The sequence below is a fragment of the Leptonychotes weddellii genome, chromosome 13 (genome assembly GCF_054177405.1).
Source record: "Leptonychotes weddellii isolate Sample4059 chromosome 13, ASM5417740v2, whole genome shotgun sequence".
Classification (NCBI taxonomy): domain Eukaryota; kingdom Metazoa; phylum Chordata; class Mammalia; order Carnivora; family Phocidae; genus Leptonychotes; species Leptonychotes weddellii.
In genome coordinates, this window is record NC_138381.1 from 65361027 (window position 1) to 65382404 (window position 21378).

Genomic DNA, 21378 nt, shown 5'->3' on the forward strand with positions numbered 1-21378 from the left:
TTCAGCTAGGAGGTAAAGTTCCTTTTTAATATGTGTTAGGAAGAAACCAAACCTATTGTGCAAAATTTGCTGGATTGGCCACCGAGGTGTGATCTTGGTGTATTACTAGCTTATTCCTATCAGGGAGGATTCAGGGCTTCGGGTCTGGAGTAGAGGCGAAGCAGACAAAGGACAGCCCCCTGCCTTCCGAACCTGAGTCCCACCTTGCTCCGGCTTAGCTGCTCCGCAGAATAAAGCAGATAGGAGCAGCTGTGCCCACGAAGAGCGAAGAGCGTAGCTAACGTGGGGATCCATATCCTCTTTGGCTTAAAAGAACCGGCTCAGACAGCTTTTCCCAAAGCGTGGGCTTCGTGTCATCTGAGACCCGGGGATTTCCGGTGGCAGGGCGCAGGACGGTGAGAAAAGCAGTTTCTTTTCAGTCTCCTTTCCAGCCCTCCAGGAGAAAGCTCCGTCTCCGTGCTCAGGTGTCTTTAACACCTCTCAACCCTCCACTAATCTCCCCTTTGCAGGAAGAGCAGAGCCCACCGGGGCTCAGCGTCTTGGCAGGGCCTCCTTAGAAAGTAATTACATTGTTTTGTTTCTGTAGTATTTGCGTCTAGAGTCTAGAGCGTGCAAATGTACCGAAGTGCCGGTTGCCGGTTTCATTTGTCAATTATACCTTAATTAAGCTGGAAAGAAACGATAGCATGGGAGGTGCGCAAATGGGGCAGACCCGTCAAAGTGAAGTTGGGGGACCCTCAGGCTGGGGAGAGCAGTGGAGAAGGGATGTTTGGAACACCAGCCCTCCTCTGCATGGGGAGTCGGGGCAGTCCAGGGATTTCGGGACATTCTTCCTTCCCGTCTCCCCTGCAGGAGTACCCACTGGCCGCCCTCGCGGGCACCGCCTGCCACTGCGGGTTCCCCACCACGCGGTTCCCCCTCCATGAGAGGGAGGACGAGCAGCTCTGTGCCCAGAAGTGCAGCGCGGAGGAGTTTGAGAGCTGCGGGACTCCCCGTTACTTCATCGTGTACCAGACACAGGTCCAAGGTAAGCCAGGGCTCCCCCAGCGGAACCCTCCCCGGGAGGCTCTCCAGTGGCTTCCTTCCCAGAGGGGCCCCGGCCAGCCCAACCCATCCCATCCCGCTCGGGCTGAGCAGGGCAGGGGGCAAGGGCAGGGCTGGGGAACTTGGCCTGGCTCAGGGACAACAACAGAGGCAAGGGCCCCAGGCAAGGGGTGTTGGGTTCCGGAGACCCTCATCTCTGTCCCTCCTACTGAGCCCCCACCTTGGTGGCTCTTCTCCCGTCGTGAAGGGGGTGAGATTGAGTGTGATGTCAGCTGGGCTGGGAGTGGGGGACCCGGGTGACCAACCCAGAGCTGCAGCAGGATCCCGGGCAAGTCTCTTCCCCTTTCTGAGCCTCAGTTTCCCCATCTGCAAAATGCAGCGGTAGATTGTTGACCTCCAGGAGCCCTTTCAATTCTAGGGTTCTGTCGATTTATTTATAAAAATCTTCTCTTTCTCCATCTTCTGTCCTCCTCCCTTTGCTGGTGGGAACTCTGCTTCCTGCTTGGCTCCTCTCCCGTCTCTTGGGGCTGCCGGCCCATGGTGATGGCAGCGCTGAGGGTCTTTCCAGGACGTTCTTGGTGCTGGAGTCCGTGTTGAGTTCTTAGTTCACACTTTCTCACTGAAGCCCCTCGGCTCTCCTGGGAGGTGGGAATAATTATCACAGCCGCTTTACAGGCGGGGAAACGGACACGGAACGGTTAAGGGCCTTGCCTGAGGTCACGCTGCTTATAAAATTTCTAGCTGAAAGCCATTTCCTCTGACCGAGGCATCATGAAGGGTGGGTGGCGCTTAGAGAGGTGCTTTGCTGGGACACTCCATCCGAAGGAAACCCCTGAAGGGTTACCCCAGTATCTGAATATGTGGACCACCTACTATGCGCTCATCTTGTGCCCCACCTCAGCTCACTGAACGATGTAAAGCCCACAATAAGCCTACAGTCAGGGAAACATCATCCCTACCCCCTGAAGCCTGGAGACGCAATAAAACACGATTGGGCTAGACCTCCTCTTCATCTCCCAGGAACCGGGCCTCCGTGTACAGTTGGGCAGGTTGGGCACTGCACAGTCAAAACCTGTAGGAAAAGTGGTGCCCGAAAGCCAGCCCATGCTCTGCACTCTGGATAGCAGTGCCTCTGCCCAGAGGAAGGGGAGGGTGCCTTTTTCTGATGGGTACAAAAGTGTCAAAAGAGCTAGTGGCAGCCCCATCAAGAGCTCGTCCCCTATTTGGTCTGATGGGGGTACCAGTGGTAGCCGCCTGTGGCTCCTTCTGTGGCACTTAAAGTCCTGCTAAGAGCCCAGTGAGCAGGAATCTAGTAAGTGCGGCTCTTGGCTTTGTTTATAGTCCAGCGAGGAGGGATGAATATTTGTTAGCTTTTAGGAAGTGTTGGTTACTCTGTGCAGAACCGTGTTGCCCTAGCCTAAGGGAGAGTCATGCACAGATTAATTATTCCGTGACCGTGAATGGCTTTGATGTGGATGGAACAGACATTGGAGCCTTTTCAAAAGCAGATAAAGAGCCCCTAATTGATGGTTTTGCTCGTTCCCTGGGCCACGTCCCCAGGCCAAAACTGTTCTTCAGTTTTTCCACGTCAGGCTTGCAGTCCCTCACACCGGCGAGGTTTGAGAGGCCCGTGGTTTATTAGGTTGCCAAGAGCCTGGTCCATCACGGCTGCCATTTATCCTGCATTTGCTGCGTGCTAAACCCTGACATTCCTGCCGAGAATGGAATTCTCGAACACCTACTGTGTGCCAGGTGCCGTCTAAGCCCTAGAGACTGAATTAATTCATTCAGTCCTCACAATGACCTAGGTGCCGCTATTATTCCTATTTTACAAATGTTCAAAAATTCTAAACACAAATGTTCTAACATTTACAAAAGCTCCCAAATGATGATCTTACAACTTGGCACAGAGAAGTTGGGTAGCTGGGCCCGAGTGGCACAGCTAGGACGGGGCAGAGCTGGGCTTCAGACCCAGGTGGGGTCTGGATCCTGGGCTGTGCTCTGAACCACACCCTCTCAGTACACTTTGAAAATGCTTCCCATGTACTGTCCGTTTCCTCCTGTAAGGTGATTAGCCCCATTTTCCAGGAGGAAACGGTCTCCGAGAGGGAAGAGCCTTGGAGTAAGACCCAGCTCTGTCTGATTCCAAAGCCCCACACGGTCCTGCTTTGATTTACGGAGCTTTTTTTTTTAGGGCTGAAATAAATAAACTTTTCTTTTTTAGGGCTGAAAACAACAGCCTTTACCTTGGAGTGGGTCTTGGCCTCCCAGGCAGCATTTGAATCGAGAATGCTGTTTTCTGGAGAAATTGAGGGGGCCAGGTTTGTTGTTTTTTTTTTTCTCCCTCCCAACATTTTGTGATGGGGAAAAAAATGTCAAACCTCCAGGAAAAAACTAGAATCACACCGTGAATGACCATAATGCATCCCGTAGACTTTACGTTTGCCAACATTTTGTTATATTGACTTGATCATCCATCTCTCCATTTCACCATCCCTAGATCCTTCTTATTTTTTTTCATGCATTTCAAAGCACCGTTGACCCTTGAAGGACACGGGCGTTAGGGGTGATGATGACCCTCCCAGCGCAGTTGAAAAATCCACACTTTTTTTAAAAATTTTATTTATTTTTAAGTAATCTCTATGCTCAGCGTGAGGCTCAAACTCACAAGCTGGAGATCAAGAGTTGCATGCTCTTCCAACTGAGCCAGCCAGGTATCCCCACATCTAACTTTGGACTCCCCAGAAATTTAACTCCCAACAGCCTGCTGTTGATCAGAAGCCATACTGGTAACCCCAATGGTCAGTTAACCTCCATTTTGTATGTTACCTATGTTATACACTGTATCCCAATAAGTAAGCTGGAGAAAAGAAAAATGTTATTAAGAAAATCTTAAGGAAAACACATTTATGGTAGGGTACTAGATTTATAAAAAATCTTGCCCAGTTCAAACCCAGGTTGTTTGAGGGTCAGCTGTAAGTTGCAGCCATTTTACATGTCAGTGTACATATCCTTAATTATAATTCAATATTTGCTATTTTTGATTTTTTTAAAAATTTTTTGAATTTTGCTATTTGATTTTTTTTCTTAAAGATTTTATTTATTTGACAGAGTGCGAGCACACGCACAAGCCGGGGAGTGAGCGGCAGGCAGAGGGAGAGGGAAAAGCAGGCTCCCCACTGAGCGGGGTGGGGGTGGGGGGACGTGGGTCTCGATCCCAGGACCCTGGAATCATGACCTGAGCCGAAGGCAGATGCTTAACCGACTGAGCCACCCAGGAACCCCGCTAATGATTTTTTTAAGTAACATTTACATAGCGTGGAATGCACAGATTTTTAAGGGTATTATGCAAAGACAACTGGATAATCCGTACCCCTATCAAAACATAAGACAAGAAAGTTACATACTGAGGCTTTTTCTGCAGTGTGTTTCCAGGAAAACCATTCCCAGACACCTCCTTGGCTTCAACAGAGACAAAGACCGGATTTATTTTTCCCAAAGTCTGCCCTGAACAGATTGCACCTGGCTGGGGGGCGGTGGGGGGAGCTGGGGCCCCCTGGCTGGAAGTCATAGCATGAGGAGGTGTGGTCGATCGGCACTCCTAGTGTGTGAGCCCCGTGTTAACACACCCTCCCTCCCGCAACCCTCCCGAGGGCACCACTGTTGTCAGTGGTCCCATTTTATAGGCGAGGAAACTGAGGCTCAGACCCATCATTTTTCCCAGGGCACCCGGCAGATAGGTGGCAGAATTGGAATTTCAATTTAGGAACTCAGACGTTTCCCTTGATGGGCTGTCACCAGACATGAGTGTGGCTCACAGTAAGATCTCGGTAACGGCGGGTCCTGCAGGACAGGAAAGACCACCCTGCGAAGGGCAGGATGGGGGGTGGTGTCAGAGGCCGCAAGGAGCGCTGACCAGTGCCTCCAGCGGGACTGGCTCTGTGCGTGAGCGGGGCAGAGCCCAGAGTGGCGCCCCTGGGAGCAAGGAGGAGGAGAAGGTAGAATGGCGAGTGTGGACAGCTCAGTCGGAGGTGGGATGGGAATGGGGTGAGGACAGAGAGTGGTTCCTCGAAAGAGATTTTTGTAATGATGGCGTGATTTTTTTCATGTGTGAGTGCAGATGTGATGGAGCCAGCTGGGTGAGAGAGAAGGGGGGTCAGGGAGGAGATGGGGACCCAGGCGTGAGGACCCCTCAAGATGCAAGAGAACCTGAGGGAAGGCCCAGCATAGGGGACTCTGCAGCGGAAGAGGGAGAGGAGAGAATCCTAGATTGGGGGTTCCAGCCCTGCTTCCTCACTCTGGGCCAACGACCTTGATCCTTAGTTACCACAAAGGGACAGCAGACCTGTCCTCTCCCCTGCCACGGTTCCCCTGCCCCTGAGCCCACCAGACTGCCTGCCCTCTACACGCTCTTCCTTCCCTCCCGCTCCCGGGGGAGAAGGGCTGTTCCCCGCTCCCAGCCCTCATGTCAACCCTGTGACGAGGAACCGTTTTCCTCCTTTTAACCATGAGGAAGTCACCCTGGGCCGCCTGGCTGGGCAGGGGCGGGGGGCGAGACTCACACCTGGTCCTTCCTGGTCCGGCTCCGTCCGCCCCCGCCCCTGACTGTGTCCTGCCTTTTGCAGACAACCGCTGCATGGACAGAAGGTTCCTCCCAGCCAAGTCCAAGCAGCTCATCGCTCTGGCCAGCTTCCCCGGCGCCGGCAACACGTGGGCTCGCCACCTCATCGAGCTGGCCACCGGCTTCTACACGGGCAGCTACTACTTTGATGGTTCTCTCTACAACAAAGGTGAGGAGGCCAGTGGGGAGCGGAGAGGACCCACCGGGAGGGCAGGGGAAGACCCTTCTCGAGTACCTACTGTGTGCCGCTCAGCTCGCCCGGGCGTGGTTGCCAAGACCCACTGGGTGCTCCGCGTACACCCCACAAACGTCGCCTGAGCCGCATCTGTTCAGTAACGGGCATGGATCAAGCACCTACTATGTGCGTGCCACCTTCTCTGTCTGGTTGGGGCGCCACAAACATGTCTTGAGCACCTCCTCTAGGCAGGTCCCTCCCCGCAGACGTTGAGTGACCAGCAACTCTGTGCTGTATACAGAGGGACAAAACTAGGTGCATTTGGGGGGACATTTACTGAGCACCTACTACGCATCAGGTGTCTTATCTACCCGGAAGCCAGGGGTATCTGTCGTGCGGGTGTTTTATTTTCATTCTGCTCGCGGATGTTTACCGAGCACTGCCGTGCTCCAGACGCACATCCTAAGTGTGGTCTCCCAGCAGGCATTTATGCAGTGCCAACTGGGTGCTGGGAGCTTCGTGTAGGTTCAGATGGCCACGGACAGACTTCCTTGGCCCACCTCCTGGGTGCCGAGAGCTGTGCTAGGTGCTCCAGTTTTAGTTAGCTCTGCAGAGTAACCCTGGGACACAGGATGTGGTACCATTTCCCAGATGCAAAAACCGAGACTTGGAGAGAAGAGGTAACTTACTCCAAGTCACACAGATTGTTTTCAACGGGCTGGTGAGGGATTCTACCCTAGGATGTCCCAGTTTCAAAGCCCGCATTCTTACAATTCCCATCACCCAGGCAAGAAGGCCCTGGGGGTTCTTACTGGGGAACTGAAAACCGTGCGTGTAATGCCCATTGGATGTGAGGCCCTCTCCCAGGTCTGGCAGAGGGGAGTATCAGGGAAGCAGCTCTGTTTGTGAGAGGTTTTGTCTATATGTGGGGCAGCCTGTGGCTGTGGGTGTTTGTGTCTGCAAACCAGATGAAGACCCCCTTCCTGGCTATGTGACTTTGAGCAAGTTTCTGCACCTCTCTGATCTTGCGTCATCATGCGCAAATCAGAGATCACAGTATGTACCTGGTGAGGTCATTGTGAAAGGTAATGAGTTGCTACGTGTAATACGCTTAGCCCAGAGTAAGTGTGCTGTCGATGTAGGCTGTGACTAGTACGGTCTGGGGGCCAGGCACTGGCCAGGCGCAGCTGGTGTTGACATCCCTGAATCCCAGCTCAGGGAGAGCCAGGGGGGCATCCGTCTTGAGGGTGAGAAGCAGGAGGGAGGAAGGTCAAGAAGGATGGAAAGGGGCAGGTTGAAGGATGGAGTTAGCAAGGGGTAGGGTCTGCCTTAGAATCCCGACTTTTTGTATGCTGATGAATTTTTGGTTTGGGCTTAAGCCGTCATTTATTGAGCACGTACTATGTTCGAGGCTCCAAGCTGAGGGTTTGTCACTCTTATACCAGGATTTGAACCCAGGCTTGGCTGTCAGCAGTCTCTGTGCTTTTAAACACTACGTCGTGCTGCCTTGATGGGGGTTGCTGGGAGGAACCCAGGCAGGGTCTGGAATCTCTCTGGCTTGTCCCGGAGAGTGGCAGGGAGAAGCAGACTCAGGAAGCATCCCATGGCTGGCCCACATCCTAACCTTCCTGTGGCTGAGGCAGGAACCCTGTTCATGGAACTCTACAATGTTACAAATATATGCGTCCTTCAGAATCATCAATCCAGGGATGCAAAGTGGTTTCATCTCATGTGTCCATTCCAGTGAACCCCTGTTTTAGGTTGATGTGTTAAGAAGGGTTCTGAGGTTCTCTTGTCTTTGAGAAACAAAGTGCCTTAATCTAGTAGTGATGCCTGTTGAGGGAGTAGAAGGGGGAATGGTGGGCTATGTGCCAGATATTAGCACCTCTGATCTAACTCAACCTCCTAACTTCAGACAAAGGGAAACAATCTTAAGAGGGAGTCAGGGGCTTGAATCTTCAGACTGAACTCTGTCACTTATCAGGTATGGGACCTTGGGCAAGATTTCTTTACTTCTCTGAGGTTCAGTTTCCCCATTTATAATATGGGGATGTCAATAGTGAATGCACAGTGGTTTTGAAAAAAAAATATAAGACAATGTGTGTGAAGCTATGGTGTTAAAATAGCTTCAGTCCATCCTGCTAACCCCAAGTCCCTCCCCACATCACCTTTGCAGCTGAGAGATACTTAGCTTAAGGAAGCCCTCAAACCCTGGGGGGTGGAGCATGGGGGCAGGATTTGCCCCCACTGGCTGGCCGATCTGCTGCCCCTTTAGCGCATCGGACTCCAGGTAGGAGGAGGTCTTCGTAGTTTGAAAGCATGCTAGCCGTGTGCAGGCGGCTTTCCTCGCCCTGGGACGTCAGTCCCCGCCCCCACCCCGTCCTAGCTCTTCTGCCTGGAAACCTGCTCCCCAAGCCGCAGGTCACACCCCCTCTGCAGTATCTCTGGCAGACCCACGTGTCCTCCTGTCTTATCTTCCTTGTACCCAGGGCCCTCCTTCATCGTGGTCCTTATTATTATGAATACGTCATGTACCTATTAATAATACTAAGCATTGCGGGTGTTTATTGAATGTCTGCAATGGGCCCAGCTCTGGGGTGGGTGCTTTATATATTTTGTGATTCAGGCTTGGGTGGGGGTGTGCAAAAGTGGACAGGACTCCCCCAAGAGGAGCGGAGGGAGTCCCAGGCACAGGCCATGGGGGTAGGCAGAGACGGAGGCAGCAGCAGGAGGAACCAGTGGGATCGGTCAATGTCCCAGTTTGGTGGCATTGGACGGTGGGAGAGGTGAGGGCTGGGAGCGTGACGCAGGAGGGGCAGCCAGGACTGGGTAGGCAAGGGCCCTGAATGCACACTCTCCTGGGGTCACAGGCCCGGCAGGGAGTGGGGTATGGAGGGATTTCAGGCCGAGGAGTGGTGTGCTGAGATGGGCATGTGTGAAATACCCCTCTGGCCACAGAGCTTGGATAGGATGTTCAGCTGCAGGGACAGCAGTGGGGGACAAGGGGACAGTGGGAAGGACATTAGGAGCCCATTGATTGGAAGTGAGGGGCCTTGGTGATGGGCCCGGAGGGGCTGGTTTCTGTAGAATGAGCTGATGATCCAGGGACTCCTGCTGATTGGAGGATTTTTGAGTTTCCTCCCTCGTCCCTGCCACTAACTAGCTCGATAACCCCCACCCTGGCTTGAAACCTCGATTTCATCCTCTGTAACAAGCTTGCATTGGGTGGGTGACCCCCCGAGCCCTCCTAGGTCTGATGGGCTGCTTGGCACTTTTCTCTGCATCCCTCTCTTCTCTCATCCTGGCAACAGCCTGCCCCCCTTAGGGACTGCTGAGTGAAGGAGGGATGGAGGGAGAGCATGAGTGGGTGGGTGGGTGGGTAGATGGATTCTCCCCTCCTGGAATCCAGGTGTCGTACCACTTGAGTTCTGCCTCCTCTTCCCATTACCCAGAGAGGCTGGTCATCCGCAAAACATGATTTTCTTGGTGTCTGTGTCCCTCTGTCCGTCTCTCTTTCTTGGTCTTGCTCTGTCTCCCTCTTTTTCCTTCCTTGTGTCTCTCTGATCTTTTTCTTCTTTTGTTTCTGTGTCTGCTTCTCCCCTTCCTCCTCCCTCTCCCTAGGCCTCCTCTCCCCTCTCTGTCCCCCTCCCCATCTCAGGGATCCCACTGCCCCCGAGTGTAGGCTCCAGCTCTGTGGCCTGAAAGAATGCAGAGGCAGGAGGGGCTGGGATGACTGCCCAGAGTTGGCAGGGCCCTTCTCTGCTCCTGGGGGCCCACAGATGCCGCAGGGTATCCATGAGGCAGGCCCTTGGATTCCTGAGGACTGCCTCAAAATAGAGCCGATAATCCCTGGAGGACCAGCAGCCTCCCGGGTATCCATGTGCAGAGCCAGGGTGGGGGGCCTTTCCTGCCCTTCTCCACGACGGCTTCCTTAACGGCAAAATGCACAGGCAACTGTCATAGTGGGGGCGGGGGGGCTGGGAAGGGGGAAAGGAGAACACATAGCTTATTCTCTCTGTGGCCCTAAACCCCCAAGTTTATTTCTCCAAAGCCTCGGACCGTTGCCTGGCTCCTCAATCCCTCTGAGGTCCCGTGGGTGCCCCGGATGAGCTGCTCTTGTGGGGAACCCTCAAAGGAATGGGATTGAAATATACCACACTGAGGCAATGGAGGAGCTGGGTCCTGCATCAGGGAGAGCGGAGAGGGGGCCTCCTGGTGGTGGAGTTCAGCAATTCCGCTCTGGCCCCCGGCTTGCATCCCTCATTGCTCCGTAATCACCTAGAGGACCCTCCCTGGAGGACCACGGAGCAACCCTAGTTTCTCAGGCAAGCGGATCCCACGCGGCTTCTTAAAGGCTCCTTCCCAGACACGGAAATCCTCTCTCTGGGAGGCATTGTGCTAAATGGATTTGTCTCCACCTCCCAGCTTTTCCAGTGCACCTTACAGACTAACTTCTTAGGCGAACCACATCTGGAATCTAGAGCAGGTCTTTTCCGACGTACATAGTCTTTGTATCTTGGTAAACGTGGTGCTAGGTTGACTCCATCATGTAACAGAGAGAAATGGGATCTAGGTCTCACAAAGCAGGAGAGCTGATTTAAACTAGTGCGACCACTCTGCCAGGTTTCTATTTATGTCTTCTCTGAAAACTTGTATGTGTTCTTGTGTAATCCCCACGCATGTTTTTCTCTTGCTGTGCTCGTGCTGAAATACATTTTGGCAAAGATAAAACATAATTCTAGATGGGAAGGTCCTTGTCTGCGTCATGAGGCTCTTTACCGATGGCATGCATGACTATGTACCTTGAAATCGGCTCCAGTGCCACCTTGTGGGTCAACATCTGTGTCCCAGGCTCAGTTCTCAGGCTCCCAGACGCCACTCCTCACTGTCCCATGACAATTGGTCCATGGGCCTCAAAGGCTTTGGGTGATTATTTCCTTGTGGGCAGGGGCCAGTGTACTTCCTGCAGCCTCACTTGGCAAGTCCCAGGATGGACTCTGGCTCAGGAAATGACATTCCATTCCTTGTGACCCCGGCGGGGGGGGGTGGGGGGGGTGGGGGGAATGTACCTTTCCTGAAACCCGATCTCCAGGAACAGGAGTAGGTACCATGCTGGCCTCATTTGAATCCACCTTAAAAGCCTCAGAAACCTTTGTATGTGGGGCAAGGGGAGAAAAGGGGAGTAGGGTGGCTTCTCGGCCCATCATGGCCCCCCAAGACTTGTTCTCATTGAGCTGCCATTGATTGAAGTCGTCCTCTGTGCCTCATTGATTTTCTCGAACAGCTCTGTGAGAGAGAAGCGGCATGGTTCTGTTTTATAGATGAGGAAACAGAGGCCCAAAGAAACAACACGGAGTTGGAAACACAGCCGTTATCTTGAAGGCCTCGTCTGAGAACATTTCTACTTGGCTTTCAAGATGCCATCCAAGTGCCTTAGCTCCCGGGAGAGCAGGAGGCCCAAGAACTACGTCTCAGGTGCCTGGATGGCTTGGGTTTGAATCTCAGCTCTGCATCCTGCTCGCTCTAGAGCTTGGGCAAATTCTTTGATCTCCCTGTGCCTCAGTTTCCTTATCTATAAAATCTCTCCTAGAATCATTGAGAGCATGGAGTTGCCTAACTAATAAAAGGCTCAGACCAGCGTCCAGCACACAGTTGGCGCCAGAGAAACATTCTCCAACAGCCCACAACTTTTCTCAGTTCCTCAGCTTTTGAAAGGAAAATCTGATCATGTCCCGCCTTCTTTTGCTTAAATCCTTTTTCAGGGCTGTCTAATCTTTGTGGTCTTAGTACTGAGCTCTCCATCGCAACCACTACAATCCCATCCGGCTTCACACTCCCCTCTTTTCTGCTCTCAGAAGTCATGAAGTGAGACATTTCTTCTGACCCACCCCAGGACCTTCGCATGTGCCCGTTCCCAGCACCTTTCCCATCCTCTCTTGGGCTAGTAAATTCCTCCTTCTCCTTCACATGTCAGCTTAAGCCACTCTCCCTGCAGGAAACCTTTCTGGATGCCGCCTCACTAGGTCAGTGATCTGGGCTAGGCTGTTAGGGCTGCTCAGCACCCGCCTGCAGGTTGTGCCCATGTCTGTTCCGTGAGTCTCTCACCACCTGGGAGCAGCAGCCTTCTAGCGCCTCCTCACACTGATGGCAGAAGCACACAGGAACAAACCTGTGATGCACCTTGGGACTGCGATAGAGACGTACTTCTGTCCTCCTTCCACTGGCCAGAGTGAGTCATACGGCCATTCCCTGGGGATGGAGATGCCACCCAAAGAGGACTCCCCCAGTGTGTCCCTGTCAGGTGCTTCTTGGGGCATCTGGGCATTAAATCGCTGCCGCCTCTGCAGCTTGCTGGCTCACTGTGTTCGTGGATGTCATGATCTGCATTATCTGGCTCCCAAAGACAGCAAGACCCATGAATATTTTTGCAGATTTTATTCCCAAACGTCAGCACAGTGCCCGGCACAGAGTAGGTGCTCAGTAAATATGGAAGGAAACGAGTGAAGACGGGAGGATTCCTGAGGTGGCCTGGGGGACTGGGCGGGACTCACCTCCCTGGGCTCACTACCCTGCCCCCCTCCTTGACGGTGGCAGGGTTCAAAGGCGAGCGGGACCACTGGCGCAGCGGCAGGACCATCTGCATCAAGACGCACGAGAGCGGCCAGAAGGAGATCGAGGCCTTCGATGCCGCCATCCTGCTCATCCGTAACCCCTACAAGGCGCTCATGGCGGAGTTCAACCGCAAGTACGGCGGTCACATCGGCTTTGCTGCGCATGCCCACTGGAAGGGCAAAGGTACAGCTGGGGTGGGGGGGGGTGCGGCCAGTGCTGTCTGCTGCGAGGGACCCAGAAGGGCTCCCCATGGCCCACCACCGCCTGAGCAGCACCTGCTGGGAGACGGGTGATGTCATAGCCCAGCCGTCAAGGGCCTGGGCCCAAGAGCAAGACTCCCTGGGTTCAAACCCTAGCTCCATCACTACCTCCCTGAACTTAGGCTTGTCCCTTCTATAAAATGGGGGTAATAATGGCGGGGCTCTAAGAATTTAACCCCTTAAAAACAGTAAACGTGACTCATTATGGAGACGAAGATGCTCATGTAATTGATACGGGATGGATGGAAATGGTTTCAAGAGCCCTTTCCTGGGAGTCAGGAGACAAGAATCCAGCCCATGGTCATGAGGTCACTTAGGAGCCCCTAGAACCACTGCTAACAACTCCGGGTTGTGAGGCTCAGAGATGCTAAGTGACTTGTACCAAGTCACACAGCTGGGAAGTGACAGTGTTGGCCCCCCAGCAGTGAATCTTAATATGATGGGGTTTGAGATTCACCTCTGGCACTTAGTAGATGACGGCTGTGTGACTGAAGGTCTCACTCCAGAGCCGGTGGCCCACGATAATGGTGAGAGCTTTGAAGTCAGACCCAACCTCTAGCATCTTGAGTATCTTTAACTCCTCTGGCTCTCAAAATCCCATATCCAGTATCACCCACATCTCCATCACTGTAAGGAGAGTCTTTAAAACCCATAATTAACCCTGTTTTAGAGATGGGACAAGCTAAGTTCAGGGAGGTGAAGAGGCTTTTCCAGGAGGCAGTGGACCTGGGGTTTGACCCCAGACAGTTTTGCTCCTGAGCCCAAGCCCTTAACCACTGTGATAATTGATGGGACAGTATGTCGATGGAACAGTGGGATCACTTAGTCCAGGACGTGCTCCGTAAATGTGAGCTCCCTCCACCTTAGCCTCCAGGAATCAGGCTGCTCCAGCCTCAGCCTTGAGGGGTGCTTTCTACTTCACCCCTCCTAAAGCTGCTCTAAAGCTCCCCCCGCCCTCCGCAAAGAGGTCCTGCGCTTGGCAGCATGGTGTTAATGCAGCAATCCAGCAGTTAATGATGTCATTCCTTAAAACCCTTGCACCTGTCTGGCCAACTGTGCCCTGGGTTCCCAGTTCAGTCAAGGGGGTCCTCTGTCCCTCCCCTTGCTTCACTCCCCATCTCTGAGGGTGGAAGCTTAGACAGGTGGTGACATTTGTTCTATTGTTCCACAAATAAATCAGAAACCTCTTCTGGGAACAGTTGAAAATGAACACTCCTCAGGGCCAGGCTGAGAAGTCTGCAGGTGCACTTGGCAGAGGCCTGGCCTGAGCAGAGTCCTTTCCTGCCCAGCTGGAAAGGACCTGGAGGACCAAGCCCAAGGATCGTCATCCCAGCCGCATGGCAGCCACACATCCCTGGAGGAGTGTGGGCAAATCCCAGGGCCCCAACCATACCAGGACCATTGCTAGAGCGGAATCTGGGCATCTGTATTTTTTTTTTAAAGCTCCCTGCTGCTTCTAGAGTGCAGGTAGGACCAAAAACCAGATTGATCCTCTTTTTTTTTTAAGATTTTATTTATTTGAGAGAGAGCATGAGAGGGAAGCGGGTCAGAGGGAGAAGCAGACTCCCCGCTGAGCAGGGAGCCCGATGTGGGACTCGATCCCGGGACTCCAGGATCATGACCTGAGCCGAAGGCAGTCGCCTAACCAACTGAGCCACCCAGGCGCCCCAATCCTCTATTGATTAACAGGAAAACTGAGGCCCAGAGAGAGGCGGGGACCTGCCAAGGTTATTCAGGACCTTAGGGGAGGGAGTAGAATCCAGCTCTCTGCCTCCCAGGCATCCTGCTGCCCCCAGGGATAAGGGAGGGGCCTCATTTGGGAAGCTCTGAACTCTGAGCACTTTGCATTCATTAGGTCATCTAAACCTAATGCCCAGAGGAGGTAAGAAAGGCTGCCCATTCAGGTGGCATTCCATTGCACAGGTGAGAAAACCATCCCAGGAAGGGCGCAATCACATGGCTAAGCCTTCCCCACCCCAGGCTTGACTGAACTGGGATTCAATCCCAGGCATCTGCTCCCAGGCCGTCTCTTAACCTGGGGGTGACTTTGTGATGAGTTCACAGCTTCGGACTGGCTTGGCACCTGGTCTCAGGTCCAGGCAGTTCCAATCTTCCTCAGGGCAACTGGGAGCTTTCAAACCGCAGATTAGGGAGGAGTCAGGACAGGCGGAACCACGGGGCTGCAGGGCAAGGGAGAGAGGAGGTTCCAGCACGCACATCTGCTGGCGGGGGCCTCGGGTCCCCCACAGTAGTTGGGGATGGGGAGCCTTCTCCCTGCATCCCCTCCCAGGCTGACCCAGGTCTTCAGGGCTCCGGGAGCCTTCCCCCAAAGAACCCATTTCTTTCTTTGCGCTCTGCTTTCCCATCTGGTCCCTGGGCACTGGAGTTTGAGACCCTGGCTTTGGGGTACCCACACCAGCCGCAGCAGTAGCCCTGGGAAACTGGTTAGAAATGCAGATTCTCTGGCCCCAACCCGACCTGCTGAGTCAGAAACTCTGGAAGGGGGCCTGGCAAGCTGTGTTTTCCCAATCCCTCCAGATGTTTCTGACGCACCCTCCAATTTAAGAACCACCACGTTAAACCCGTGCTGCTCAGAGTGGGGTCTCTGCAGCAGAGCCTAGACCCCACCTGGAAGACATCTTAGAAAAGCCTGTCTGAGCCCTCAGGCTCCCTGAATGGGAATCTGCATTTGAACAAGATCTCTACCCCCACCCCCAGAAGCTTCCCGTGCACTTGAAGGTTTGAGCATCACTGCTTTATTCTTGGGGGGGGGACCCTCACATACTAGAGTTCCCCCAGCTGCTGAGCACATCCACCCCACCCTGCCGGTGCCCCCTTCCCATGTAGAGCTGGGGAAAGGCCCTTGCACTCCCCCCCCATTTTTGGTTCCATAAGGTTAATTTTACAATCTCCCTGGAGTGGGGCCAAAGCAAAGTTTTATGTGATACGATTACACAAGGTGAATTGTCCTGGATCTGCTTAATGAAACAGACTGTGTTTAATGATTCTGCGGGGAATTAAGCGCAGTTAGGCTATTCATCAGGCCCCGGTTCCTCCAGACAAGAGGGAGCACAGAGGGGCCGGCGGGACCCTGCTAGGTGCTGCGGGTGACAGTTTAGCGGAACTGGCACCGTGACCCACGGTGAAGGGGATCCTGTACTCATCAGGGCTTTTGTTTTTAATTTTCTTCTTCCCAATGAAGTAGTTCAGGAGCCCCCAGGGAGGAATCCAGGGGGTAGGCAAACAGCTGTTGCTGGCGCTCAAGTGTTGTTGGCGGGAAGCTCTGACCCAGCTGATGGGACATGAGGGGGTGCATCTTGGTGACGCCAGGGCACCCACCTCAACAGTCCTCATGACGGCAGTCAGCATTGAGGGACGACCTCCTGGTTCCCAGGCCCGCGGTCCTTGGCCCTCCATCTGTACATGCAGGATGCAGGTCTTAGCACAGTTTTGCGGATGGGTAAACTGAGCCGCAAGGAGACCGACTGAGGTCCCCACACTGTCACAGCTAATGTAGAGAGGAAGAGGGTTGTGAATGCTGCCAGTCTGCCTCCAAAGTGGGCTGTGCACAGACCCCGAGTCTTCGATGACACCTGAAGGAGCTGATCCGAACAGGAGCTCTGGAAGGGCTTGTAGGAGGGCGGGAGCCAGGCTCAGTCTGGATAGACAGGGTTCGAATCCTGTCTCGGGCAAGCAAGGTATGGCCTGGAGCAGCTTCCTTCCCTCCCCCCGGAACCTCCCCGTGTATAAAATGGGGCTAGTAATCCCCACTCTCCAGGCTTCTTGGGAGCAGAAAACGTAAAGTGACGGATGCACAGCAGGTGCTCAGGCCCCATAGGCTCCCATCCCAGGGCGATCTGCCATCAGCAAGGGGGCCGTGCCATCTCCAGCCCATCTGCACCCAAGGCTGGGGCCACCCTCTGCAGGACCCCAACCACCATGCAGACAGGTCCTCCCTCTTCCTTGAGGACCACTGTGCAGCCCCCCTCCAGCAAATACTTGAGATGGTTGGTCAAAAGTGGCCAAGCCTAGAAATCCGACCTGCGTGCTCCTGGGCGACAGAGTCCCGCCTTCATCCACCTGGGCCTCTGCCGTAAGAGTGCTCAACCAGCAGGGATGCAGCAGGGGACTCAGGAGGGGGCAGATGCTAAAAAAAAAAAAAAGAAAATTACAACAGATTATGTACATGCTCTATGTTTTTCTAATCACTCAGATACATCTGGTCTTAACCCATTACAACAGTGTGGGCCCAATTAGCCAGATACCTTGTAAATCAACTATCGTAAAGATATCCTTGTCCCCAGCGTCCGTGTTTCCCTAGCAGCAGTGGTGTTCCAGAGGGGTGCGGGGGGAGAAGGAGCCTCACCACAGGGTCTGATGTGTTTTGCAAAGAAATAGGAACCCTTTATCATGTCACAGTTGGGCGGTGGGGAATTCCAATTTAGTTCAACAGCCATTTATTGAGCCCCTGCTGGGGGTACGGCAGGGGGGGGAAGTGGGGCTGAGGCTGCTGGTGCCTGGGAAAGATTGGGACCTGGCCTCAGACAGGCCTGGTCTGGATGGTGCTGCCTGGCTGTGTGCCCTTGGGCCAGTCACTTCCCCTCTCTGAGCCTCCCATTTCCTCACTGGTGATACAAGTCAACAGTAGCCCTTTCCTTTCAGGGTAGTCTTTAGGATTAAATGAGATCGTAGGTACCCATCACCCAGCAAAGGAGGAGGATTGAGTTACTAAGAACAAACTGGGCTCCCCCAGCCTTGCTTGGGAGACTCAGACCCTCGTTCAATAAGCAGATCCCTCTGGAGGGTGCAGGGTGGTGTTGCCACTGAGAAGCAGTGGGTCTGGCTTCAGGGTTTCGGAGCACCTGCCCTGTGACTGTCCAGTGGGGCTCAGGATCCCTTTCTCCCTTCCCGACGTCCTCCGTGACACCCCCCACCCCCGCAATTACCTGGCTTCTCATTCTGCCCCTTTCAGCAGCTCCAGGGCTGGCTGGTGGCTCTTTGAGGTTCTTTCTGGGGCTCCCCAAGCAATCACCCACATTCTGTTGTAGCCTGCCTTCAAGTCAGACCATCCTAACACACCTTCCCCAGGCTGGTGGCGTCCCCCCTGCCAGATTACCACAGCAAGGTAATAAACTGCAAAAAAAAAAAAAAAAAAAAAAACAACCCAAACCGTAATAAAAAGTAGAACAGTAAGGCAAGGATAACAGTATAGATAATCCGACTTAAACTATATCCCAGCCCAGTCTACTGGGGAGACCGACAACATATGTGGGGGGTGTGGAGGGGGCAGTGAAGCCCAGAGACTGCACCCGCCTGAGCCTGGGGAGTCCAGGAAGACGATGTCCCATCTCAGAACAGAATAATGGCGGGAAGAGTAATAGGCAACATTTACTGAGCACCTACTGGGTACGGGGCGCCATGCTAAAACCCTCATATGCTTTGTTTGTTTCTGGGCAAGTCCTTTTTATTTTTGATTTTATTTAAATGCAAGTTAGTTACCACATAGTGTATTATTAATTTCGGGGTAGAATTTAGGGAGTCATCAGTTGCATATAACACCCAGTACTCATTACATCAAGTGCCCTCCTTAATGCCCTTCACTCAGTGACCTCATTCCCCCCATCCACACCTCGTATGCTTTTATCCACTTCTCTATACAAAGGTCCTATTAGCACCCTGAGAGTAGATACCATTACTAAACAGGATAGCTAGGACTACACAGGATAACTTGATAGTTAAAAGCCCAGACTTTGAAACCAGGCTGTTTGGTTTCAAATCCTGGCTCTGCCAATTAGTAGCTGTGTGACCTTGAGCAAGTTACTTGACCTCTCTGTGCCTCACTTCTCTATTAAACGAAGAAAAGGCTGATAACCTGTCTCACAGGGTTGTCGTGAGGCATTTACTAGTTATACTAGTGATACTAATACAAATGTATATAAAAACAGAGTAACACGCATTTATGGAGAAGGCTGGGCCGGGCCTGCGGTAAGCACCCAGCAGGGGTTACTGTTCTCCCCAAAGAGAAGGAAAGGCTGAGAACGTTCCAGGCCGCAAGCTACAGCATGGAGGTGGGAGGGACCAGGCCAGTCTGGGATGGGAAGGAGCGAAGGGTGTTGCTGTAACTAACTTGTTCACGGCCACCGCCGTCTGACCCTGATCCTTTGAGCCCCTCCTCTGACTGGGCCCTGCCTCTTCTCCCCCAGAGTGGCCGGAGTTCGTGAGGAACTACGCCCCGTGGTGGGCCACTCACACGCTGGACTGGCTCAAGTTCGGCAAGAAGGTGCTGGTGGTGCACTTTGAGGACCTGAAGCAGGAGCTCTTCGTCCAGCTGGGCCGCATGGTCAGCCTGCTGGGCGTGGCCGTCAGGGAGGACCGGCTGCTGTGCGTGGAGGGCCAGAAGGACGGCAACTTCAAGCGCTCGGGGCTGCGCAAGCTCGAGTACGACCCCTACACGGCCGACATGCACAAGGTCATCTCTGCCTACATCAAGATGGTGGACGCGGCCCTCAAGGGGAGGAACCTCACAGGCGTCCCCAATGACTACTACCCCAGATGATGCGTCGGGTGGGGGGGGGGGCCGGGAGTCCCCACCCAGCCGGGGGGTCTCGAGACGCCCTGGGGACCCCCCACCCGCCTGTCCTCTCTGGTTTGGGGACAATCCCTATGGCTGCTGGTGGCCCTCAGTGAGTTTCCTGCATGACGAAGGAAGCTCAAGGCAAGAGACCGTCTGGGCACTCCCCACCCTACTCCCAGTCCCACCCTTGGAGGTGGAGGGGGCCGCCGGTTTGGGGGCGCTCCAGCCACATGGACCCTTTCCTGTCTCCCGTGCCCCTGACCCCACCCCCTTGGGGGTCCCACCTGTGGGAGGGAGGGCTCACGGTGTCCCCGAGACATGGGTGCCCCATTGCAGAAGACAAGGATCTTGATTCGAGCGCTAAAGGGACTGTTGCAGGAGAAAGTGGTCCCGGATGCTCTTCCCTTCTGGGCTGAGCACTCACGGCCTCCCCTTTTCTCCTCCACCCCCGGGGAAGCAGGGGCACCAACATGGACCCAGGCCCCTACCGCTGGAAGAAGGGTCTCTGACATGCCCGGTGGGCTACGGAGCCAGTGGTGCTCCCAGGAGGTGAACGGGTCCCCCAACGTGGGCCCCAGCTCCTGAGAAACAATTTGGTTGCCGGACCGCCTCAAGGGCCAGAATGCTGCCCTTTTCTCCCCCCCCCGCTGTAGCCAGGAGGGGACCTTGGCATCTTTGATCCCGCTTCCAGGGTTCCTCAGGCGCCAGCAGTTAACCCCAGGATGGCCACACACCACATGCAGAACCTTGAGTAAGACTGACGGCCCCAGGGGCATCTCTCCATGGTGGGGCCCGCTGATCCTACACTGCCCTCTGACCCTTACCAGGGGGTCCTTTACTATCCAGGTTAGAGAGCCAGGAGTGCTCCAAAATCAGGTGGGACCTTGACCCACAGAGACCCCCACTACCTTCCCAGACTTCCCCCTTGGTCATAGTCCCATGGGGCCAGCTTCCTGGAGATGGTTCTTTAAGGAAGAGGATGGCTCTTCCATTTCCATAGAAACACTCTTCCCTTGGTGGTAAGACATCAAACCAAAGGATTCTCAAGGACCTGGGTTGCTAGTCATCGGTCTTAGAAAGCCCTAATTCAGGATCCCATCTTTCCCCCCTGCATCACCTCGGATACCAGCGGTTTCAACTCCAGCCCACACCTGCGCCTTCCCCTACCACGTAGATGCAAAAGCCATAGGTCCCAGATCTTTGCTATTCTGTCTGGAGCAGCCCCCCAGTCAGCCCCTCTGAAGGCTCAGGGTGCAGGTAAATGCTTGTTCCCAAATACCCGAGAGACTGGAGAAGGCGAGTGTAAAGAGATCTATTTTTTTAAGAGGAATATAACGAATACATTCTGCCCCTTGGCACCTGGCCACGCAAAGAGAAGAAGGGCTTAGGGATTGGGCCTGTGGTTCTCCTCCCTGATCCCCTCATCTGTGGGATTTGGCGCCGCCCCCCCCAGGGCCCAGCCAGGGGGCCCTGAATGTATTTTGTACCATGTTTCTTTCCCCCAGCTAATTTCTAGTCTTTCAAGAAGCAGTAGAGGGTGTGGCCTCCCCTCCCACGTGGATGTCCGTGCTCTCTGGGAGACCCCGGGTCCAAGACCTGGGCCCATTCTGCGGGTGGTCACCTCGGGCCACAAGCCTCTGTCTGAAGATTCCTCAGGTCAACATCATTAAAAGCGAGTTTTGTTGATTATTCTACCACAGGGTAGAGTGTTGTATAAGGCGAGTTCACAAATGGGCTTTTCTCTTTTTTTGGTGTGTGTAAGGCAATTGTTCTGGGGCTGGTGGTTGCTTCTGTGCCTGGGAAGTAAGGGGGGGGGGTTGTGTGTGTGTGTGTAAAATTGTGGTCACCTGCCCTTCTGGGTCTCGAGACTGTCCCCCATGTTGATGCAGTGACCGCCCCATTTCTAAGCTGTGAGTGCAGGCTCCCGTGTGTGGACTTGAGCGCGTGTAAAGGGGGCACGGGCCAGAGTGTGGGAGCCCCGGGCCAGAGAAGGGGCCTGTTGTGGAGGGGTGTTTCCTGCCTCCGCCCTTTGTCCTCGGTAAGTGTGCGTGTGTGCGGGGGGGGGGGTGCGTAGGTATGGAAGAGGGGATCT

The 21378-nt window shown here is 54.0% G+C and overlaps 1 protein-coding gene across 4 annotated transcripts in view; it reads left to right on the top strand.

The window, feature by feature from the left end:
• Positions 1-20980, top strand: part of WSCD2 (WSC domain sialate O sulfotransferase 2) — a 111657-nt gene extending 90677 nt beyond the window's left edge. For 3 of the 4 annotated variants that reach the window (XM_081801957.1, XM_006733161.3, XM_031027976.2), the window contains 4 exons: positions 853-1027; positions 5670-5834; positions 12435-12635; positions 18916-20980. In XM_081801957.1, coding sequence (XP_081658083.1) covers positions 853-1027; positions 5670-5834; positions 12435-12635; positions 18916-19268 — 894 coding nt within the window. In that variant the 3' untranslated portion in view covers positions 19269-20980. The remainder of the gene's footprint in view (positions 1-852; positions 1028-5669; positions 5835-12434; positions 12636-18915) is intronic. The other variant, XM_081801955.1, reaches the window with a different exon arrangement.
• Positions 20981-21378: the final 398 nt, after the last annotated feature.